The sequence below is a fragment of the Sinohyriopsis cumingii genome, chromosome 15, assembly GCF_028554795.1.
Source record: "Sinohyriopsis cumingii isolate HCF-2022 chromosome 15, ASM2855479v2, whole genome shotgun sequence".
Lineage (NCBI taxonomy): Eukaryota > Metazoa > Mollusca > Bivalvia > Unionida > Unionidae > Sinohyriopsis > Sinohyriopsis cumingii.
The window spans coordinates 40,764,656-40,782,376 of record NC_142975.1 but is presented as its reverse complement, the minus strand read 5'-3'; the positions used below and the strand labels follow the sequence as shown (position 1 = coordinate 40,782,376).

The window sequence follows — 17,721 nt, the reverse complement described above, 5'->3', positions numbered from 1 at the left end:
ACGATACCGTTTTAGATACACATGTAGTGCAGTACGAAGCAATGTAGTATGCTTTAACACATCTTTGCAGATGGCTTTCTTTTGAAATTCGGAATACGCGTAATCAGATAAAATGTCAGGATCAGACGATTCCAACAGCAGTTTGCACAAAGAACTTTGCTGCAGTCATGAACAAACGTTCTGAATGGCTTACAGTTAAAACAAGAAAGGTGTCTGTCGATTTTCGCAGTGCTGAACGAACGATAAACAATGGTATCTGCACAAAACTGTTATCAACGCTTTGAGTAAGAAAGAAGCCTTATGATTTGGGGTCGATGTATCCAAGGTCAGAGTGACTGTGATTAAAATATGTAAATAGTTGTTTATATAATAACAACGTGTTTTTCAGACGATGCACCTCGAAAAAACTTTGCAGTGTGATTGTACTGGAAGATGAAAAAAGCTGGTTGAGTTTCTTCATGATTAAAACTTCCAATGCCAAAGTCAATCGCATTTAAAGCAAAGTGGCTTTAGCACAATAACTTTGTCCAGAGTAATTTCCTTGAAGATATGTTGTAGATGACTTGAATTTCGAGTAACAAAGAAATACAGATATGGGGATCTAAAATGCCATTGTCAAAAAAAATGTTCATGGCAATTCTAATTAAAAATAATAGTTTCTGAACAATAAAGTTAGTTTCAGACCACTCTCGCTGACCATTGGTCATTGTGACCCTTATTCAATAATTCACAGACTCATCAAAGCCTTCCTGGTACCGACACTGATATCTTTAAAAAATTGACTGGCGTAATATTTAACATAAACGGCACTCTTGTATTTCATTAACAAATATAATTTATGATAATTAATTCACTGTAATGAAATAATATAGCATAATGTTCTTCAATCTCAAGACAAATTGTCCACACACGAATAAGCGAAAGAACATGATAGAAAGGAAGTTTTTAGAATTGAATACTAATATTTGTACATGCATATTTTTTTAATAAATGTATACTTTATATGTTAGCTCACATATAAACTTAGTAAAGAGTTGTCGTGAGAATGCTTTTACTCAAATGTGCTCTATACGGGTTTCTTTTTAATCTCCCCCTCTACACGTTATTTTTTATTATAAAAAAAGACTCCCCCTTATAAAATGTGTTTGATTTTAAGGTCTTCAGGCTACATTGACTTCGGGCCGATTTTTCCTTTTAGATTTGCATTCATTGAATGCGCTTTTAATTTTTTGTCGAACACTGTTTCTATTTTTAGACTATATCGACTGAGGGAGCTACAAACGCAACATGTTGGGAGAGTGACATAGGGGAAGAGATTTTCAAGGTCATGCTATTAGACCTAGGGATTACCATTGCAGCTGCAATATTATTTCAGATATTTCGAGCTGTGCAGGTTCGATTTCATTGCTGTAATTTTGTAAGTATTAACTTTTAGCCATGCTGCTTCGAGTTTGATGCTGTGATATTATAACACCCCCACCCCCATATATATATTCAAATGTGTGTGTATGTATGTGTGCTTTGGAATTTTAACGTAGCTTTAAAGATTTTTCAGTCATGTCGCTACGATGTCTGTAGTTTGACAGTGTATAGTGATGTCTAGCACTGGGACCTCATGTCGCAGACATTTAGCATCATGTTCCACCCAGTCCTGTTTTCCTGATGCCAGGCCGACCAGTCTTAACACTAACCTTTTAATGCTGAGCGCGAACCAAGTCAGCTGCTAGTACCATGTTATAAGTCTATGGTATGACTCGGCCGAGGTTTGAACCTGCGACCCTCTGCATCCGAGGCGGACTCTCTAATCATTTCGGCCACCGGAGAAGTTAATGATATTTGTGAATTAAAGGCAGAATTCCTTACTTCTCAAAGAAAATCTAAGAAAATGGAACGACTGCAAAAAGTTGCTAAATAGTTTTATCTCGCGAGATTGCGATGTAAAATTGGAACTTTTGAGCTTTCTCACGATATTTCGTTCATAGTATAGCCAACAGAATCATTGAAAGCCAACTGCAACAACATGTTATCAGTAAATATCCTTATAAACACGATAATAGAATATTTAAATTTAGAAAGTATTCATTAATATCTATACCTGCCTAGTACCTACCTACATATTACTCTAACCGTAACCCAAACTTCTATCTATACTCTGTATTGAGGATATCAAGGTGCCAGTAAAATTATTTTAGTGTATTGCTTTGCCATTTATAACAACCAATCTCCACTCTGAAATGTACATTTAACAATAAAACATGAACTATAAAACAGTTTGATTACAGTATCAAGTGTCAACCTATACTGACGTCATGTCATTAATAAAGAGGTTTATGACATTAGACACTTTAGATGACAATCTACACTGTAGATGAAATATACACTTTAGATGACAAATTACACTTTAGATGACAATCTACACTGTAGATGAAATATGCACTTTAGATGACAAATTACACTTTAGATGACAATCTACACTGTAGATGAAATATACACTTTAGATGACAAATTACACTTTAGATGACAATCTACACTGTAGATGAAATATACACTTTAGATGACAAATTACACTTTAGATGACAATCTACACTGTAGATGAAATATACACTTTAGATGACAAATTACACTTTAGATTACAATGTACACTGTAGATGAGAATAGACACTCTAGGACACGTAACAGTAGTCTTCGTCAGCTCCCTCTTCTTAGTTTTTACAGGATTTTTCGCTTCCGTTCAAACGGGTTCTGTGCTTTATTAAATCGATTATTTTTTCTCTTTCAGCTGGGTTACGGAGAGTTCGACGTCATTGCGTGTGTCCTAGATATTATTTATGGACAAGGTCTCATATGGTTGGGAATGTACTTCTCCCCTTTACTAGCTCTTTTTGGAGTAGTCAAATTGGTGATCGTCTTCTACATTCAGTACTTCGTTGCCAAATTTGCCATGGTCCCTCCCAAAGAATTGTTCAAAGCCTCGAAGTCTGGAAATTTGTATCTCGCCATTTTATTGATAAATTTGTTCATATGTATGTTTTTGATGTCCTATTGCATTATAGAGTGAGTATAATCATATTTTTGTGCACTGCATTATGTCGTTGTTCGGTGGTTCTTTCCGGGGTTTTCCCGCGTTTTTCCCCCGACCATTTATACTGGCCGCCATATATAACCTATCTTGTGCTGAAAAATGGCGTTAAACTCTACAACAACAACACTACATTACAGAGTGAGTATACTCATACAAATGTACACTGCCGTACAAAGTGAGTATACTCATACACTTTTACACTGCATTACGAAGTGACTATACCCATACAAATGTAGAGTGTAATGCATAATGAGTATTCTCATACAATTGTACTCTGCATTACAGTGTAAGTATAGTTATGCGTTTGTACACTGCATTGCAGAATGAGTATACTCATATATTTGCGAGCTGCATTACAGAGTTACTATACTCCTACGTTTGCAGACTGCTAGGTCAGGGCCCGCGATACTCATTCGTGCATGGGTAATGTTGCTGCAATTACCGTTTGGAACAAATTAACAAGAACAACAACAACAACTTCTATAAGCTCTATCCTCAGAAAATTACAATTGTTTTACCGAAATATAATCATTATTGGTATATTGCCATATTTTACACTGATATTGGCATATGTTAAACCGTTTTGAATATGCAAAAGTGATTATGATGTATGTTAAACTGGTAATAGTATATCTTAAACTGGTGTTGGTATATGTTAAACTGGTATTGGTATATATTAAACCGGTCTTGCTATGTGTTAAACTGATAATGGTATATGTTAAACTGGTCTTGCTATGTGTACAACTGATAATGGTATATGTTAAACCGGTCTTGCTATGTGGGCAACTGATAATGGTATATATTAAACCGGTATGGCTTTGTGTAAAGCCGATAATGGTATATGTTAAACCGGACTTGCTATGTGTACAACTGATAATGGCTTACGCTAAGTTAATATTGGCATATGTTCAGCTGGTATTATTTCTGCAAAACTGATTTTAGTATGTACAAAGACTGATACTAGTATTTGTTAAACTGCTACTGGTAAAGGTTAAACTGACACTAAAATATGACACACTGGTACTGGTATATGCTAAACTGGTCTTGCGGATGTTAAACTGATACCGGATCATAATAACCTCGTACTTTTATATGCTGAACTAGTACCATTATATGCCAAAAGTAGTTCTAGATTATGCTGAATCTAATTTATTGGGCAAGTATGATTAGCAGAAATAATTGGGGTGGGTTGGGAGCAATCTAATAATATATACAACAAGCAATTTAGTAGGATAAATAACATATATGGATTTTCCAGTTCCATATACAAATCAGTACATTTTTATTGTTTATAGGGAGAAAATGAATATAACATCGTGAACACTTTTTTACTGTAATTTAATTTTACTACGATTCGAATCTTTATTCTTCTTCTTATTTTTCTCTTTAAATTAATTCGTTGTAAATAAGCTAAAAGCAGGCTTGAATGAATATGATAACATTAAACATAAATTTGATTCTACATTTAGCAAATTTATATTAAGATTTCTCAACATTTGTATAAGCCTTTGTGATTAAGGAATAAAAACAGCAATGTTTTATTTATTTTAAATATACCACTGCGTCTTTCGGGCATACACATGATTTTTAGAGATAATAATGCTTATAGACGTTGAAAAGTTTATACATTTTTGCAGGCTCAAACCATCCATAAGTTGTGGTCCCTTCCCGGGTCAATGTCGATCGTATGATGAAATAACAGATCTGATTGGCGAGCTACCAACCTGGTTAGAAGACGGATTAAACTATATTCGGACACCAGCTATTGTTGTACCGATCATAGCATTTTTGCTGTAATAATCTGATAATTTTCCATACATAATATGATAATCCTTTGATCAATCAATCATCTGTTTTAATCTCTTTCTTTTGTTTTTGGTTTTGATTATCTCCCTTGAGAGTGAATAGGTTCTAAATAAATAGACTGATAGCTAGATCCCTTATTACGTACTTGCGTATGTATGTATGTATGTATGTATGTATGTATGTATGTATGTATGTATGCGATGTGTTTATGTGATGTGATTTGGATTTTTAATGTAGCTTTAACAATTTTTCAGTCATATTGCTACGATGCCTGCAATGTGGCAGTTTATAGTGATGTCTAGCACTGGGGCATCATGCCGTAGACACGTAGCATGATATCCCACCCATTCACATTATCATCACACCAGGCCAACCAGACCTAACACTAACCTCTTAATGCTGAGCGCCAAGCGAGGCAGCTGTTAGTACCATTTTTGTAAGTCTATGACTTGGACAGGGATCGAACCCACGACCTACCGCATCCGAGGTGGACGCTCTAACCACTAGGCCACCGGAGCGGTTATGTATGTATGTATGTATGTATGTATGTATGTATGTATGTATGTGGGCAACTGATAATGGTATATGTATCACATCACTGTCCTTGAAAGCATCCATCACTATTGCAGAGAACATGAGGCTGAAGAGAATGGAGGCTAAGACGCATCATTGTTTTACACCATTCTTAACTGCAAAGGTTTCGAATAGTTACCCTGATCATGGACTCTGGTAAGCATGCCTCACCATTTCAATGAAGACTTCTGGACATCCAAACTTGTCCATGATCTTCCAAAGGCCTTCCCGGCTTACAGTGTCGAATGCCTTAGTCAGGTCAACGAAGGTGGTGTATAGCTGGACATTTTGTTAAAATCACTTTTTCTTGCATTTGCCTTGCAGCAATGATCATGTCGATGGTGCCTCTCTCCTTTCTGAAGCCACACTGACTTTCTGGCAGTAGGCAATGATCAAGGTTCTCTGTGAGTCTGTTCAGCAGAAGCCTGGCGAGGACTTTGCCTGCGATGCAGAGTAGAGAGATTTCTCTATGATTGTCGCAGGATTGGCGGTTGCCTTTGCATTTGTAATTGTGGATTATGTATGCATCTTTGATTTCCTGGGGTGTGCGTTTTTGCGTTCCATCTCTGATAGATTTTTCACTTGATTAAGCCCACCAGACTTGTAGATCTTGTCTTGAATAGGGACTGCTCTTGGAACTTTCCCACTAGACAGGAGCTCAATGGCCTTATGAGTTTCCAGCACTGTTGGAGGGTCAGTCATTCTCTCGTGGATCACCACCTCTGATAGACGGTTGATCACTTCATCGTTGATGGAAGAGGGTCTGTTGAGGACATCGTCAAAGTGTTCCACCCAGCGATTCAGTATATTCTCCTTCTCGGTTATGAGAGTGTTGCCATCAGAGCTCAAGAGTGGGGCTGTGCATGTTGTTATTGGGCCATATATATCACGAAGAGCACTGTATAAATTCTTCATGTCGTGTCTGTTGGCTAAGGACTAAATATCATCAGCCTTTTGGCTTAGCCATGTGTCCTTCATTTCGCGCAGTTTCTTTTGTACCGCTTTGCGGACTCTGCTGAAGGCATCTTTCTTTGAAGTGGAATTGGGGTCGATGTTGTACTCACGATGGAGAAGATGCTTCTCCTCTAGCAGGGACTGTATTTATTCACAGTTCTCGTCAAACCTGTCTTGGTGCTTCCGCGCAGTCACGCCAAGGATTTCAAATGCAGTAAAGTACACCAGCTGTTTGAATGCCGCCCAGCATTTCTCTACGTCGTTGGTATCAGAGGCTGTGGTTTCTAGCTTGCTCAGTGTTGAAGACTTTCAGCCTGGATACGTTGATTCGCTTCTGGACTTTAATTACCTGTGGACATTAATGGGCTTAATTTTTAAAAAATTCATCTTGGAAATCAGTAGCATGTGGTATGTTCAGAAGTCAACACCACACATGGCCTTGGTCACACGGTCAACCTGCCTGTCATTCCTACGGACTACGATGTAGTCGATCAGAGCCAATGCTTCGATCGTGGGTGCATCCAAGTTGTTTTCTTACAGTTAGGCAGACGGTGTTTGTGATCAGGAGATCATACGTTGCGCACATCCTCAAAAACAGGTCTCCATTGCTCTTGAAGTTGCCAATGTCATGTCTACCAATGTCTCCCTTGAACGAGATGTGGTCCGCGTCAACTCTGGCGTTAAAATCACCAAGAATGATCAGCTTGTCTGACTTTGGTACTGAAGCAATCAGAGCTTCCAGATCCTGGTAGGACTTGTCCTTGTCTTCATCTGAGTAGGTCATGATTGGTGCATAAGCACTAATGAGTGTGGCTTGCTTTTATCCATGTAAGGGTAGCTTCAGCATTATAAGCCAGTCAATAATTCCCTTTGGTAAGATGGGGACCGTATTCATCAAACTAGACTTGACAGCGAAACCAATTCCAATAAATAAATAAAAAGCAATCTATATAGAGTATATATTGTTGTCAATCCGGTTAATCGAAAATATGCTACTTTGACTACGTAAACTGTGAAGATGTAACCCTTTTCCTCCCGCAATTTCAAACTATAAGCACAGTTATAATAAACGGAATTGCATCCTACATCATTAAAATATAGCTTTAATTCATATCTACAGAATTTCCAATGCCAAATCTTTCGAAACTTATTTCTAGGCACAGAGGAACTAAAGAAGAATTGGAACTGAAAGCATGATAATAAATTGCTATTTTCTGCTAGACATTCATTCATATATTCTCGGTTTTGAAAACTAAAGTCATCAGGAAATAACCTAATGCAAACTGCGTCAATTGTAGTCGTTCTTTTTAAATAAGGATTAACATGTAGAGCAAGTAAACAAATACGCCATTTTTGTCAGCTGAAAGAACATGTGAGATGTTATTTTTCTGTAATCTTTGCCTATTTTTCCACTCCTTTCTGCCATAGCATTTTAGGGTACAAATGATGCTGATCAAATATATGGAAAGAAGTTGTCACTAATTTCAAAATATATTGAATAAAAATGTTGAAATATTTACAGAATAATGCTCGGGTTGTTTCACCAGTTAGATCGGAGCCTTCATTTTCTTTTCCTTTTGTTTCTTTTCACTTCAGAATGGTCATTATATATTACAAGGCAAAGTCGTCTTCATACCATGATCTGATTTTAGAGCTCAGGAAGCAACTGATACATGTAAGTTTGTTTCATCGGTAACGAGTTTTGTTTTATAATTATTCTGAATATGTGTGCTATACAAAATTTCTTTATTAATGAACATAATGTAAGTGTATCCCCCTCAAATTTGTCCGTGGTGCACCTCGCAATTTATTTTGGCCTGATTATCCAACTATTAAATGCCATCTTCTGTTACCTTTTTGTTGTTCATATCCTGCAAAACTGCATTTTCAACCGCATGGCGGCATTTAAATTATCTGCCCCTATTAGCTAATTTTTTTATCACGGGAGTCAGCAATAGGTCACTTGGAGCAAACTCTGGGCTGTGTAGAGAATGTGTCAAAGTTTGCATGATGTGTCCCTTCAAGAGGTCTACCAATGCAGCGGATTTATGCGACTGCCTGTCGGTAGTGCGTTGATGTGCAATAAGCCTAGGAAACGTATTATTTGTATTTGCGCAGCCGTTTATAACGTTGCTAGATTTTAGTGATTATCTGCTGATTATAGGAAGCAGCTGTTGGGAAGATATTTCTCAACCCGAATAATTAACCAAATTTTTAGAGTAGATATTTTAATGTAAAATTTGCTCGAGACTTCATGACTCCATGAATTGATTTTGTAAAATGGACCCTCTCTAATGTCTTTGCAGTGGATGTTTTGTATTGCATGGTGTGAATTACTAATATTCGATTTGGAAAGGCTTAGTGAGGAATTATCCAAATGTAAAACATGAAACCAAGCAAGCATGAAATTAGAGTTTGGTGATTACAAGAAAATTAGTGTGACTAGGGAAAACATGGACAATTAGGCCACAATAACCTATATGTTTGATACGCTCCTTAGACAGACCCATTTCGTGTACAATAAATATTTTCTGGTGGCAGAGAGGCGTTTTGAGATGGAGATTAGGAAATTCTGAACTTGAAATTGTCAGAGATTATACATATTCAGGTTTGACCCTGACGGAGAATGGAATGTTGGGAATTAAAACCCTAATTAGTCAAACAAGAAAAGCTCTGTACCTTCCTAAGAACAATATATTAAATCCGAACTTGCCTGATGACTATCAGCTTAAACTTTCTGATATGACAATATTCCCAATTCTCACACGTGTGGCTGAGATCTGGGCTTTTGAAAGATTATATACGATGAAACGAGCTTTTTATATTTTCTAAAACATGTGCTAAAAGTATAAGAAAATCCACCCCATGTGTATGTGTTATGGTGAGCTTGGTAGAACCCTGCTTCACTTGCAAATAAAAAGGAGAATGGTCAGCTACTTGGTAAATCTCATTAATGGTATACAACCGAAACTAGCTTGCATCGTGAATCTGAGGTTATTACAGGATTATAATGATGGTCTAGACAGAAGCAAATGGACTGAGAGCTTTCAGAATATCCTATCCAAAACTGGGTTTCAATTGATTGGAATTAATGAAAACATTCCAACAAATGCTGGCAAGACAAAATATTAAAGAAAAGACTTCATGATGAGTTTATGCAAACATGGGAATCATCCATTACTAACTCCACAAGAGCTGGTACATATATCATTTTTTTAAAACGGAATTAAAATTAGAACGTTATTTTTTAAAAGACCTATCAAACAATATAAGGCAAATATAACATAATTTCGAACATGGAATCACTGTTACCGATAGAGAAGGGAAGATGGGAGAATTTGCCTAGATATGAAGGATTACGTACGCATTGCGTGTAGAAATGTGTGTGTGATGAATTGCATTATCTCTTTTCATGTATCTGTGTCAGAGAACAAAGAAAGCAACTTCTACTTAAACACTTTTATAAGAGACCAATAATAAGGAAAAAAAAGGTTCCAATAAGTCCGTTTTGCAACTCTCGATATTTATTATGTTAGATATGCATCTATATAAAAAAGCATGCTAGCTCTGTTCAGTCATGTTGCTACATGGCTTTCAAAGATAAATTAAAAAAAACCGATAAGGTTTTAACTTTTTATATATTTTGTTATTCATTCATTGCACTTTCAGAAACTGGCTTTATCTAGTCTGGCAATAGTCGTTGTCCCTCTTTTAATAACTGCTATAGAAAGTGGACTTTAGTCTCATTCATTCTTATTTTTCCAACAGCTAATTTGGTCAGCTGTGTATTTAGATCATGTTCAGTTTACGCCAAGTACAATAGTCACAGACATTTGAGCCACACTACATGAAAGTAATGTGTTGGTATGCCAACATTCGCTCCATTATGTATGCTGCAAAAGCAGACAACTTCACCTTACACCAGTAAATCTCTGACTAGTACATAACTTCCGCAGAGCGACACCTATCGCCGTCTTTAGAGGGGGAAGGAACTCTTTTGACTGGATAATATACATTTACAGCTATTCATTAATAAACCAATTTAAACATTTCCCATCTGTAGCATTTCTACTTCTATGACAGTATTATTTTATATAATAATAATAATAATAATAATAATAATAATAATAAAAATAATAATAATAATAATGAGGACTTTGTATAGCGCCTAATCTTTAGAAGCTCTAAGCGCTTTACAACTTTAAAACAACACCTATAAGATAAGAAACATAATAATATTATTACAAAAACAACCAACATGAAATTAGAAGAAAAAAATTAAAAAATAAAATAAAAAACATGCTGAGAATATTTCAGGTAGGAAACGTTATTAGGTTTTTAAGTTTGTTCTTGCTGTCGAAATAAGTGAGTTTTGAGAGCCCTCTTGAATGTGATCACTGTGTCTTTCTGTCTAAGTTCAGTGGGCAATTCATTCCACGTTGCTGGGCCTTGGTATGCACAAGAACGCTGTCCATATGACTTTGTTTTCATACTTGGAATAATGAGTATATGATTGTCAGAAGAGGAGCGTAAGTATCTTGCTGGTGTGTACACATGGGTGAGGTCGGATAGGTATGTTGGACTAGAGTCCGACAGTGAAATGTAGCACAGAGAACAAATTGTGTGCTTGATTCTGGATCGAATGGATAACCAGTGTAGGGTACAGAGCAGCGGGGAGGTGTGCTCTGATCTTGGTACTCTAAGTATGATCCAGCAGCTGTGTTTTTAACTTTTTGAAGTTTCAGGAGTAGATATTGAGATGAACGAGACATAATTGAGTTACGATAGTCCAGTATTGAACGTACTAATGAACACACAAGTGTTTGAGTGGCATCAACTGAAAGATATCTGCAAACTGAGTTGATGCGTCTCAGCTCAAGATATGCAGCCTTGCATATGTTCATGACATGTTGGTGCAATGTGAGAGTACTGTCCAGAGTAACACCTAGGTTTCGTACTGATTGCGTGAATTTAATGTTGGCGTTGCTGATATTTATCGTTTTAGGTAAAGGATGTGAATGAGAAAGTCTTTGTGTTGTGATCAGAATGGCCTCAGTTTTATCATCTTTCATCTGCAGCTTGTTACAAGTCATCCATGATTTCACATCAGAGATGCACCTCTCTACACCTTGGATGGTAGCATCAACTTCAGTTGGGTGGCTAGATTTGTATATTTGCATGTCATCAGCGTACAATTGATGAGACACTGGACGATGATCTATGACACTTGAGAGCGACTGAGTGTACAGAATGAAGAGAACAGGTCCAAGAACAGACCCCTGTGGAACACCACAACATAGATCAACTAGATTGGAGTGTATTACATTTGCAGATACAGTTTGTGTCCTGTTGACCAAGTAGGACTTGAACCACAGTAAGGCTGTATCATGAATGCCAAATATATGCAGGAGACGGTGAAGTAATATATCATGGTCTATTGTGTCAAATGCTGCAGATAAATCAAGGAGGGTGAGGACTGTAATCTTTCCGCTATCCAATGCAGGGAAAATGTCATTAACTACTTTTAGAAGTGTAGTTTCAGTACTGTGGCAAGGGCGATATGCAGATTGTACATTGCTAAAAAGACTGTTTGAATTTAGATGAGATACAAACTGGGATAGAACAACCTTTTCTGGGAGTTTTGAAATGAATGGGAGATTAGAAACTGGGCGGTAGTTCTTTAAATCGTTATGGTCTAGTGTTGGTTTCTTCAACAGAGGCTTTACAATGGCAGTTTTGAAAAATAATGGGAATTCCCCAGATGAGAGAGAGGTATTAATAACTGGATCTAAGCACTCAAGTAGCAGTGATGTTGGAATTGGATCAAGTTCACATGACTTTGGTGCACTCTTCATCAGGATTGTACGTACGAAACCCATAGAGACAGGTTCAAATGCTACTAATGGTTGCCGTTCAAATTCTGCAACCCAACTGTATGGTGACGACGAGTCAATTGAAATTGTGGTGTCAAGTTTATCTGTAATGGTGTGTACTTTGTCACCGAAAAAGTTGGCAAATATGTCTGGAAGGTCAACTGGAGAGAAGGTAGTTGGAAGTGGTGTTGATTTGTTCCTTGACATCAGCTTGTTAGTAATCTCGAAGACATCTTTGCAGCTGAAACTTTCCATGATCTTAGTAGTGTAGTAGGCTGATTTAGCTGCATTGACTATATTTGTGACATTCTTCTTAGCGAGTTCATAGATTTGCTTATGAATAGTGAGTCTGGTGGAAAGCCAAAGCCTCTCAGCTTTACGGCGGTCTCTTTTAGCAGTGCGAAGCTTGTCTGTAACACTGCTATACCATGGAGAACACATTTTAATTGATACTCTGCACTTGGTAGCTGGGCATGTTTGTTAAGTAATGAACGCAGACATTTATCGAGTTGTTCTGCGGTAGGAGGTAAGCAAGTTGTTAGGTTAGCTTGGATGTCGTGCATTAATTTGGTTCTATTTATCATACGGAGGTTTCTCTTAGGAGAAGATAAAGGTGGAGGGATAGGGACTGATACGTCAAGATGGCATATAATGCAGAGGTGATCTGATGCAAGGTCATGGGATACCAGGGAGGACCGTAGAATGTTATCATCAGGTCTATGAAGAATCCAGCGTAAAATGTGACCATGTTTATGGGTGGGTTGGTTAACTGACTGTTTGAGGTTGAAAACATTAATGGAATCTATGAGTTTTGATGTATTTGAGTTTCCGGGACAGTCAAAGTGAAAGTTGAAATCTTCAAGAATAATCAGGTTGCTACCTATCGAATTTCCATAGTCCAGGAGATTCGGAAACTGCTCCAAAAGGAGAGAGTCAGCCAGCTTGTTTTTTCTACTAGGAGGAGGGCGGTATAGGCAGAAAAAATGGACTGACCTTTGCTCCAGTGTGAGTGTGGTTTGGACTAGTTCAGCAATTCCACTTTGCGAGAATTAAGGGGGAACGACTTGATGGAGTAACCAGTGGGTATTAGATCCGCACACTTGGGCTCATCGCCTGATATTTTTGGCCATGTTTCTGTCAAGAATAATATGTCAACATTTTCGTCGTTGATAAAATTAACTTGTTTGTGCGCTTTCTGGTGGTCCTACTGACTGGGCAATGAATAATGTAATGCGCAGAGGTTTTTCTTGGGTAGTTGACAGAAAGGTTGACGAATTGATTGGGATTTGAATTAGGTTATCTAAATTAATGGTCGAAATTTTTTAAATGGTTGTACCAACATAAGGGGGATAACTAGAATTCTTCTTCCTGTTCTACGCCGGCCAGCTATGAAACAACGTTTCTTGTTTCGCTTCTGTTTACATTTAGATAATGATGAATGTAGTCCCAGTTCGTTTAGTCTAGAGCACAATGTAGTGTGGAGAACCAAGGAGTGAACATTTAAAGCAATTAATGAGGGTCCATCGTAGCATAAACTGGTTGACGGGCGAGTGTCACGTGATGGCGGTTTGTTCAAAAACAGTGGAGCAAGACAGCTGAGAAAAAGTCTAATTATTCTCGTTTCCAAAACAAGGAGATGAAGAGACACATACGAATTTAACAGCCAATACATAATGAACACAATAACGAAGATGAAAACAGGCAACAAGTACAAATATCGTGAAAACGGCACTAAAAAACGGAACAGCTGCTTCAATCCGGTTAAGCGATAGCGGCCATCTTGTTTATGACAGGTAGAGCTCATATATCTGAAAATAGCATGGCAGGTGCATTGTAAGAGAAAACTATATATATATATATATATATATATATATATATATATATATATATATATATATATATATATATATATATATCCATATATACATATACATATCTACATATATATATATAATGTGCAGTGTTATGGCAATTAATGTAATTCTGACATAGAAACCAATTGCTTACTATAACTATTCGCAATTTTTAAAAGATTTCGTAATGAAAGTTTTCATACTTTAGTTGAACTGAAACTGGTTTCACTAGAGAGTCTTTCGTTAGAGATTCCCATTTTGTTGACATTCATTTTATCTGACATCATTTGTACAGTGTTTGCCATTTGTACGGTGTTTGCGATATAATTTTCAAACAATTCTCGTCAAGACTCTCATGAAATGGTTTTTCATCTTAATTAAGTACTCATTTAGGGTTATTTGTATTTCTGAGAAAGATAATCCTAATTTCTAAGATTTTTTATATGTGCGAAAATCATTTATGTTAAGTCTTCAATTTGCATTTCGTAGGAAAGGAAAGTCGAAAAGCGGAAGGTATTTGCCACTGCCAGGGCCATATTAGGTGAGAGCATTCATTTTTAGAACATCGGTTTGAATATGTTTTGATAAGAACTAGCGCTCCGATTATTCCAACGATCTATGACTTGGGATGAATATACTTGTATTACATCTAAAGTCCAATAATATTATCTGAAGATAGCGAATAAAGAAAAATACCAATGGATAGTATTCAACCAATCATATGTTAGGTCCAAAATAACTTGGCACAGAGATAACCAGATATACCATAATGTCAACATCCCTACAATGGAATAGATCTAACCAGATATACCATAATGTAAACATCAATACATTGGAATAGATCTAACCAGATATACCATAATGTAAACATCAATACATTGGAATAGATCTAACCAGATATACCATAATGTAAACATCAATACATTGGAATAGATCTAACCAGATATACCATAATGTAAACATCAATACATTGGAATGGAGCTAAAAAAAATACAGCATAGTGTAAGAGTAAAAATATAGAATAGAGCTATGAAGCTATGGCATAGTTTAAGCATGAGTGGTGGTTAATAACAGACTCATTCACACTGATGTGTTCTATTACTTTTCATTCGTTCTTATTATTACATTTTGTTAGTGAATATGCTGTCGATGACACTAAATCATGAATATGCACTTATAATATGTATTAAATAAAACCCAATTTAAATAAACAAAGCTATATGAAAGTGGATATGCAATAAAATATAACAGTAGAGAGACTGGTACATACATACATACATACATACATACATACATACATACATACATACATACGTACGTACGTACGTGCGTGCGTGCGTGCGTGCGTGCAGACAGACATACAGACATACATACATATACATACATACATACATACATTCGTATGTACGTACATACATACATACATACATACATACATACATGCAAGCATGCATGCATACATGCATTCATGCATACATACATACATACATACATACATACATACACACGTACATACATACATACATACATACATACATACATACATACATACATACATACATACATAGAGACGTACATACATACATACATATATACATACATACATATCTTATTTAAAAAGCCTTGACTCTGATATAACATCTGACGGATTACTGAGATAAAATACCTGACAAATTACTGACATAAAATACCTGACAGATTACTAATATAACATACCTGTTAGATAACTGACATAGCATACCATACATATTACTGATATTACATACCTGACATATTACTGAGATAAAATACCTGACAGATTACTGAGATAACACATCTTAGAAGTTACACTGTTCTACAATGTTTTAGAAGTCGTCTTCTTCAGAGATAACCTGTGCTATTTATTAGGGATTTTCACGTGCTGAATTCAAATATGACAATTGAACAACTGACTGACTATTTTTTTCCAAGTTATTTAAATTTTAAGGTTTTATATCAATGTATATTGTGTAGATAGTATACATTTTATCATAAATTCTAAGCCTAGGTCTTTTCTTGTATTTATGGTTGCTTTCCAACGGTAATATTTCGCCTGACCTGTCTATGTAACACTTTGAAACACAGCAAAAGGATGTATTCTGACATAAAAAGCAAAAACTAGCATGTATATAAAAGTACCTAGTTTAGTCCTTATTCAGTGTCTACTTCTTGGCTTGTTTGTTGTATTCATTTAATGGAGCATATCTTGTCAATGTCGAGCAATAGCCTGCAAGCATTTGCCCTGATAGCGTTTCTCCATTGTTGAAATGTCCGCAGTTCGGTGGAAGAACTCTAGATGAGAGTGCAAAAATGTATGCATTGCGGACGTTTCCACCAACTCCCTTCTGTTGTATGCCTTGTTGTTTCCGATAAAATTTGTTGCCATGAACTGGAAGCTTTCCATGCCGTCTTTTCCTTGCCACTGTCAAATGCTTAACCTCGAAGAAGTTCACGAATCTGAGGACCAACAAGGACACTTTCCTTTATCTCAGTTTCATTTCACCTTGGAAATGTTCCCCGGAGGTACTTGAAAACTGCTTGTGTTTTGTCCTTGGCGTTGACAAAGTTCTTCATCAGACCCAGCCTGGTGTGCAAGGGTGGTAACAAGATCTTCCTCGATTCCATAAATGGTGGATGCTGAACACGTTTCTTCACAGACTCCAATGTTGTCGGAGTGGCCAATCTCTCTTGATGTAGTGGGAATCTCTTGTACGACTATCCCATTCGCAGAGAAAACATCAGTACTTTGCGTATCCAGTCTGCAGACCAAGCATGAGTGCAACAATCTCCAAATCGCCGCAAAGCTGATACTGATGGTGGTCATAGTTTATGCACCTAAATCGTTGTTTCATGTTTTCATCGTTTTTTTTTCAATGGGCTGCATAATCAACCGAATCGATGGCAAAATATTACCATTATGCAGCAAAACAGATTTAAGACTCCTCTTCGACGTATCAATGAACAGTCTGCACACATCTTGATCATGACCCGATATTGAGGGTTGCCATCACACAATCGGTGTTGTTTCAGGCTACAAGATCACGTTCCGTGAAGAAGAATGGAACAAAATCCTTTTGACAGTGACGGAACCTGGAAACCCTAACAACACCTGCTAGGAGATTATACTGCTGTAGTCTGGAGCTCAACAGCTCTGTTTTACTTTTGGATAGTTCCAAATCCCTGACAAAGGTCATCCAGTTCACCTTGTGTTATGGGATGTGTAGGAATAATATGATGCAATTCATATCATGTATGACGCAATACCAGCTTCACATTACATAATTCATTGTCTTGCCTAAAAAACAAGTAGTGTCCAAACCTAGTCATATATATATTCATAGATCCAGTCAAAGATTATCTTTATTGTTTCTGATTTAAATTGAGATCACTTCCATTTATAACTCACTTATCATCCGCTTTTCCCAATTCAAAGGACGCATATTCTGACCCAGTATCAAATCTTTAAAACCATCAATCAATTTTGTTCCCAGTGACCCAGAATTAGTCCTTTTATTTCGGCATTAGACTAGTGATATCGAGATAACGTGTCTGACAGATTACT

At 36.8% G+C, this 17,721-nt stretch overlaps 1 protein-coding gene across 3 annotated transcripts in view; it reads left to right on the top strand.

Moving 5' to 3' along the window:
* The window catches only part of LOC149781664 (transmembrane channel-like protein 3), a 44,491-nt gene that overhangs the window by 25,010 nt on the left and 1,760 nt on the right, over positions 1-17,721 (top strand). The window contains exons 15-19 of one of the 3 annotated variants that reach the window (XR_016414755.1): positions 1,256-1,417; positions 2,780-3,054; positions 4,720-4,809; positions 8,012-8,090; positions 14,631-14,682. Coding sequence is in view for 2 of the 3 variants with exons in the window: in XM_089935742.1 (XP_089791868.1) it covers positions 1,256-1,417; positions 2,780-3,054; positions 4,720-4,875; positions 8,012-8,090; positions 14,631-14,682 (724 nt within the window). In the remaining variant the exon portion in view is untranslated. Of the gene's footprint in view, positions 1-1,255; positions 1,418-2,779; positions 3,055-4,719; positions 4,876-8,011; positions 8,091-11,493; positions 12,750-14,630; positions 14,683-17,721 lie in introns of those variants that run through there. The other 2 variants (XM_089935742.1, XM_089935743.1) reach the window with 2 other exon arrangements.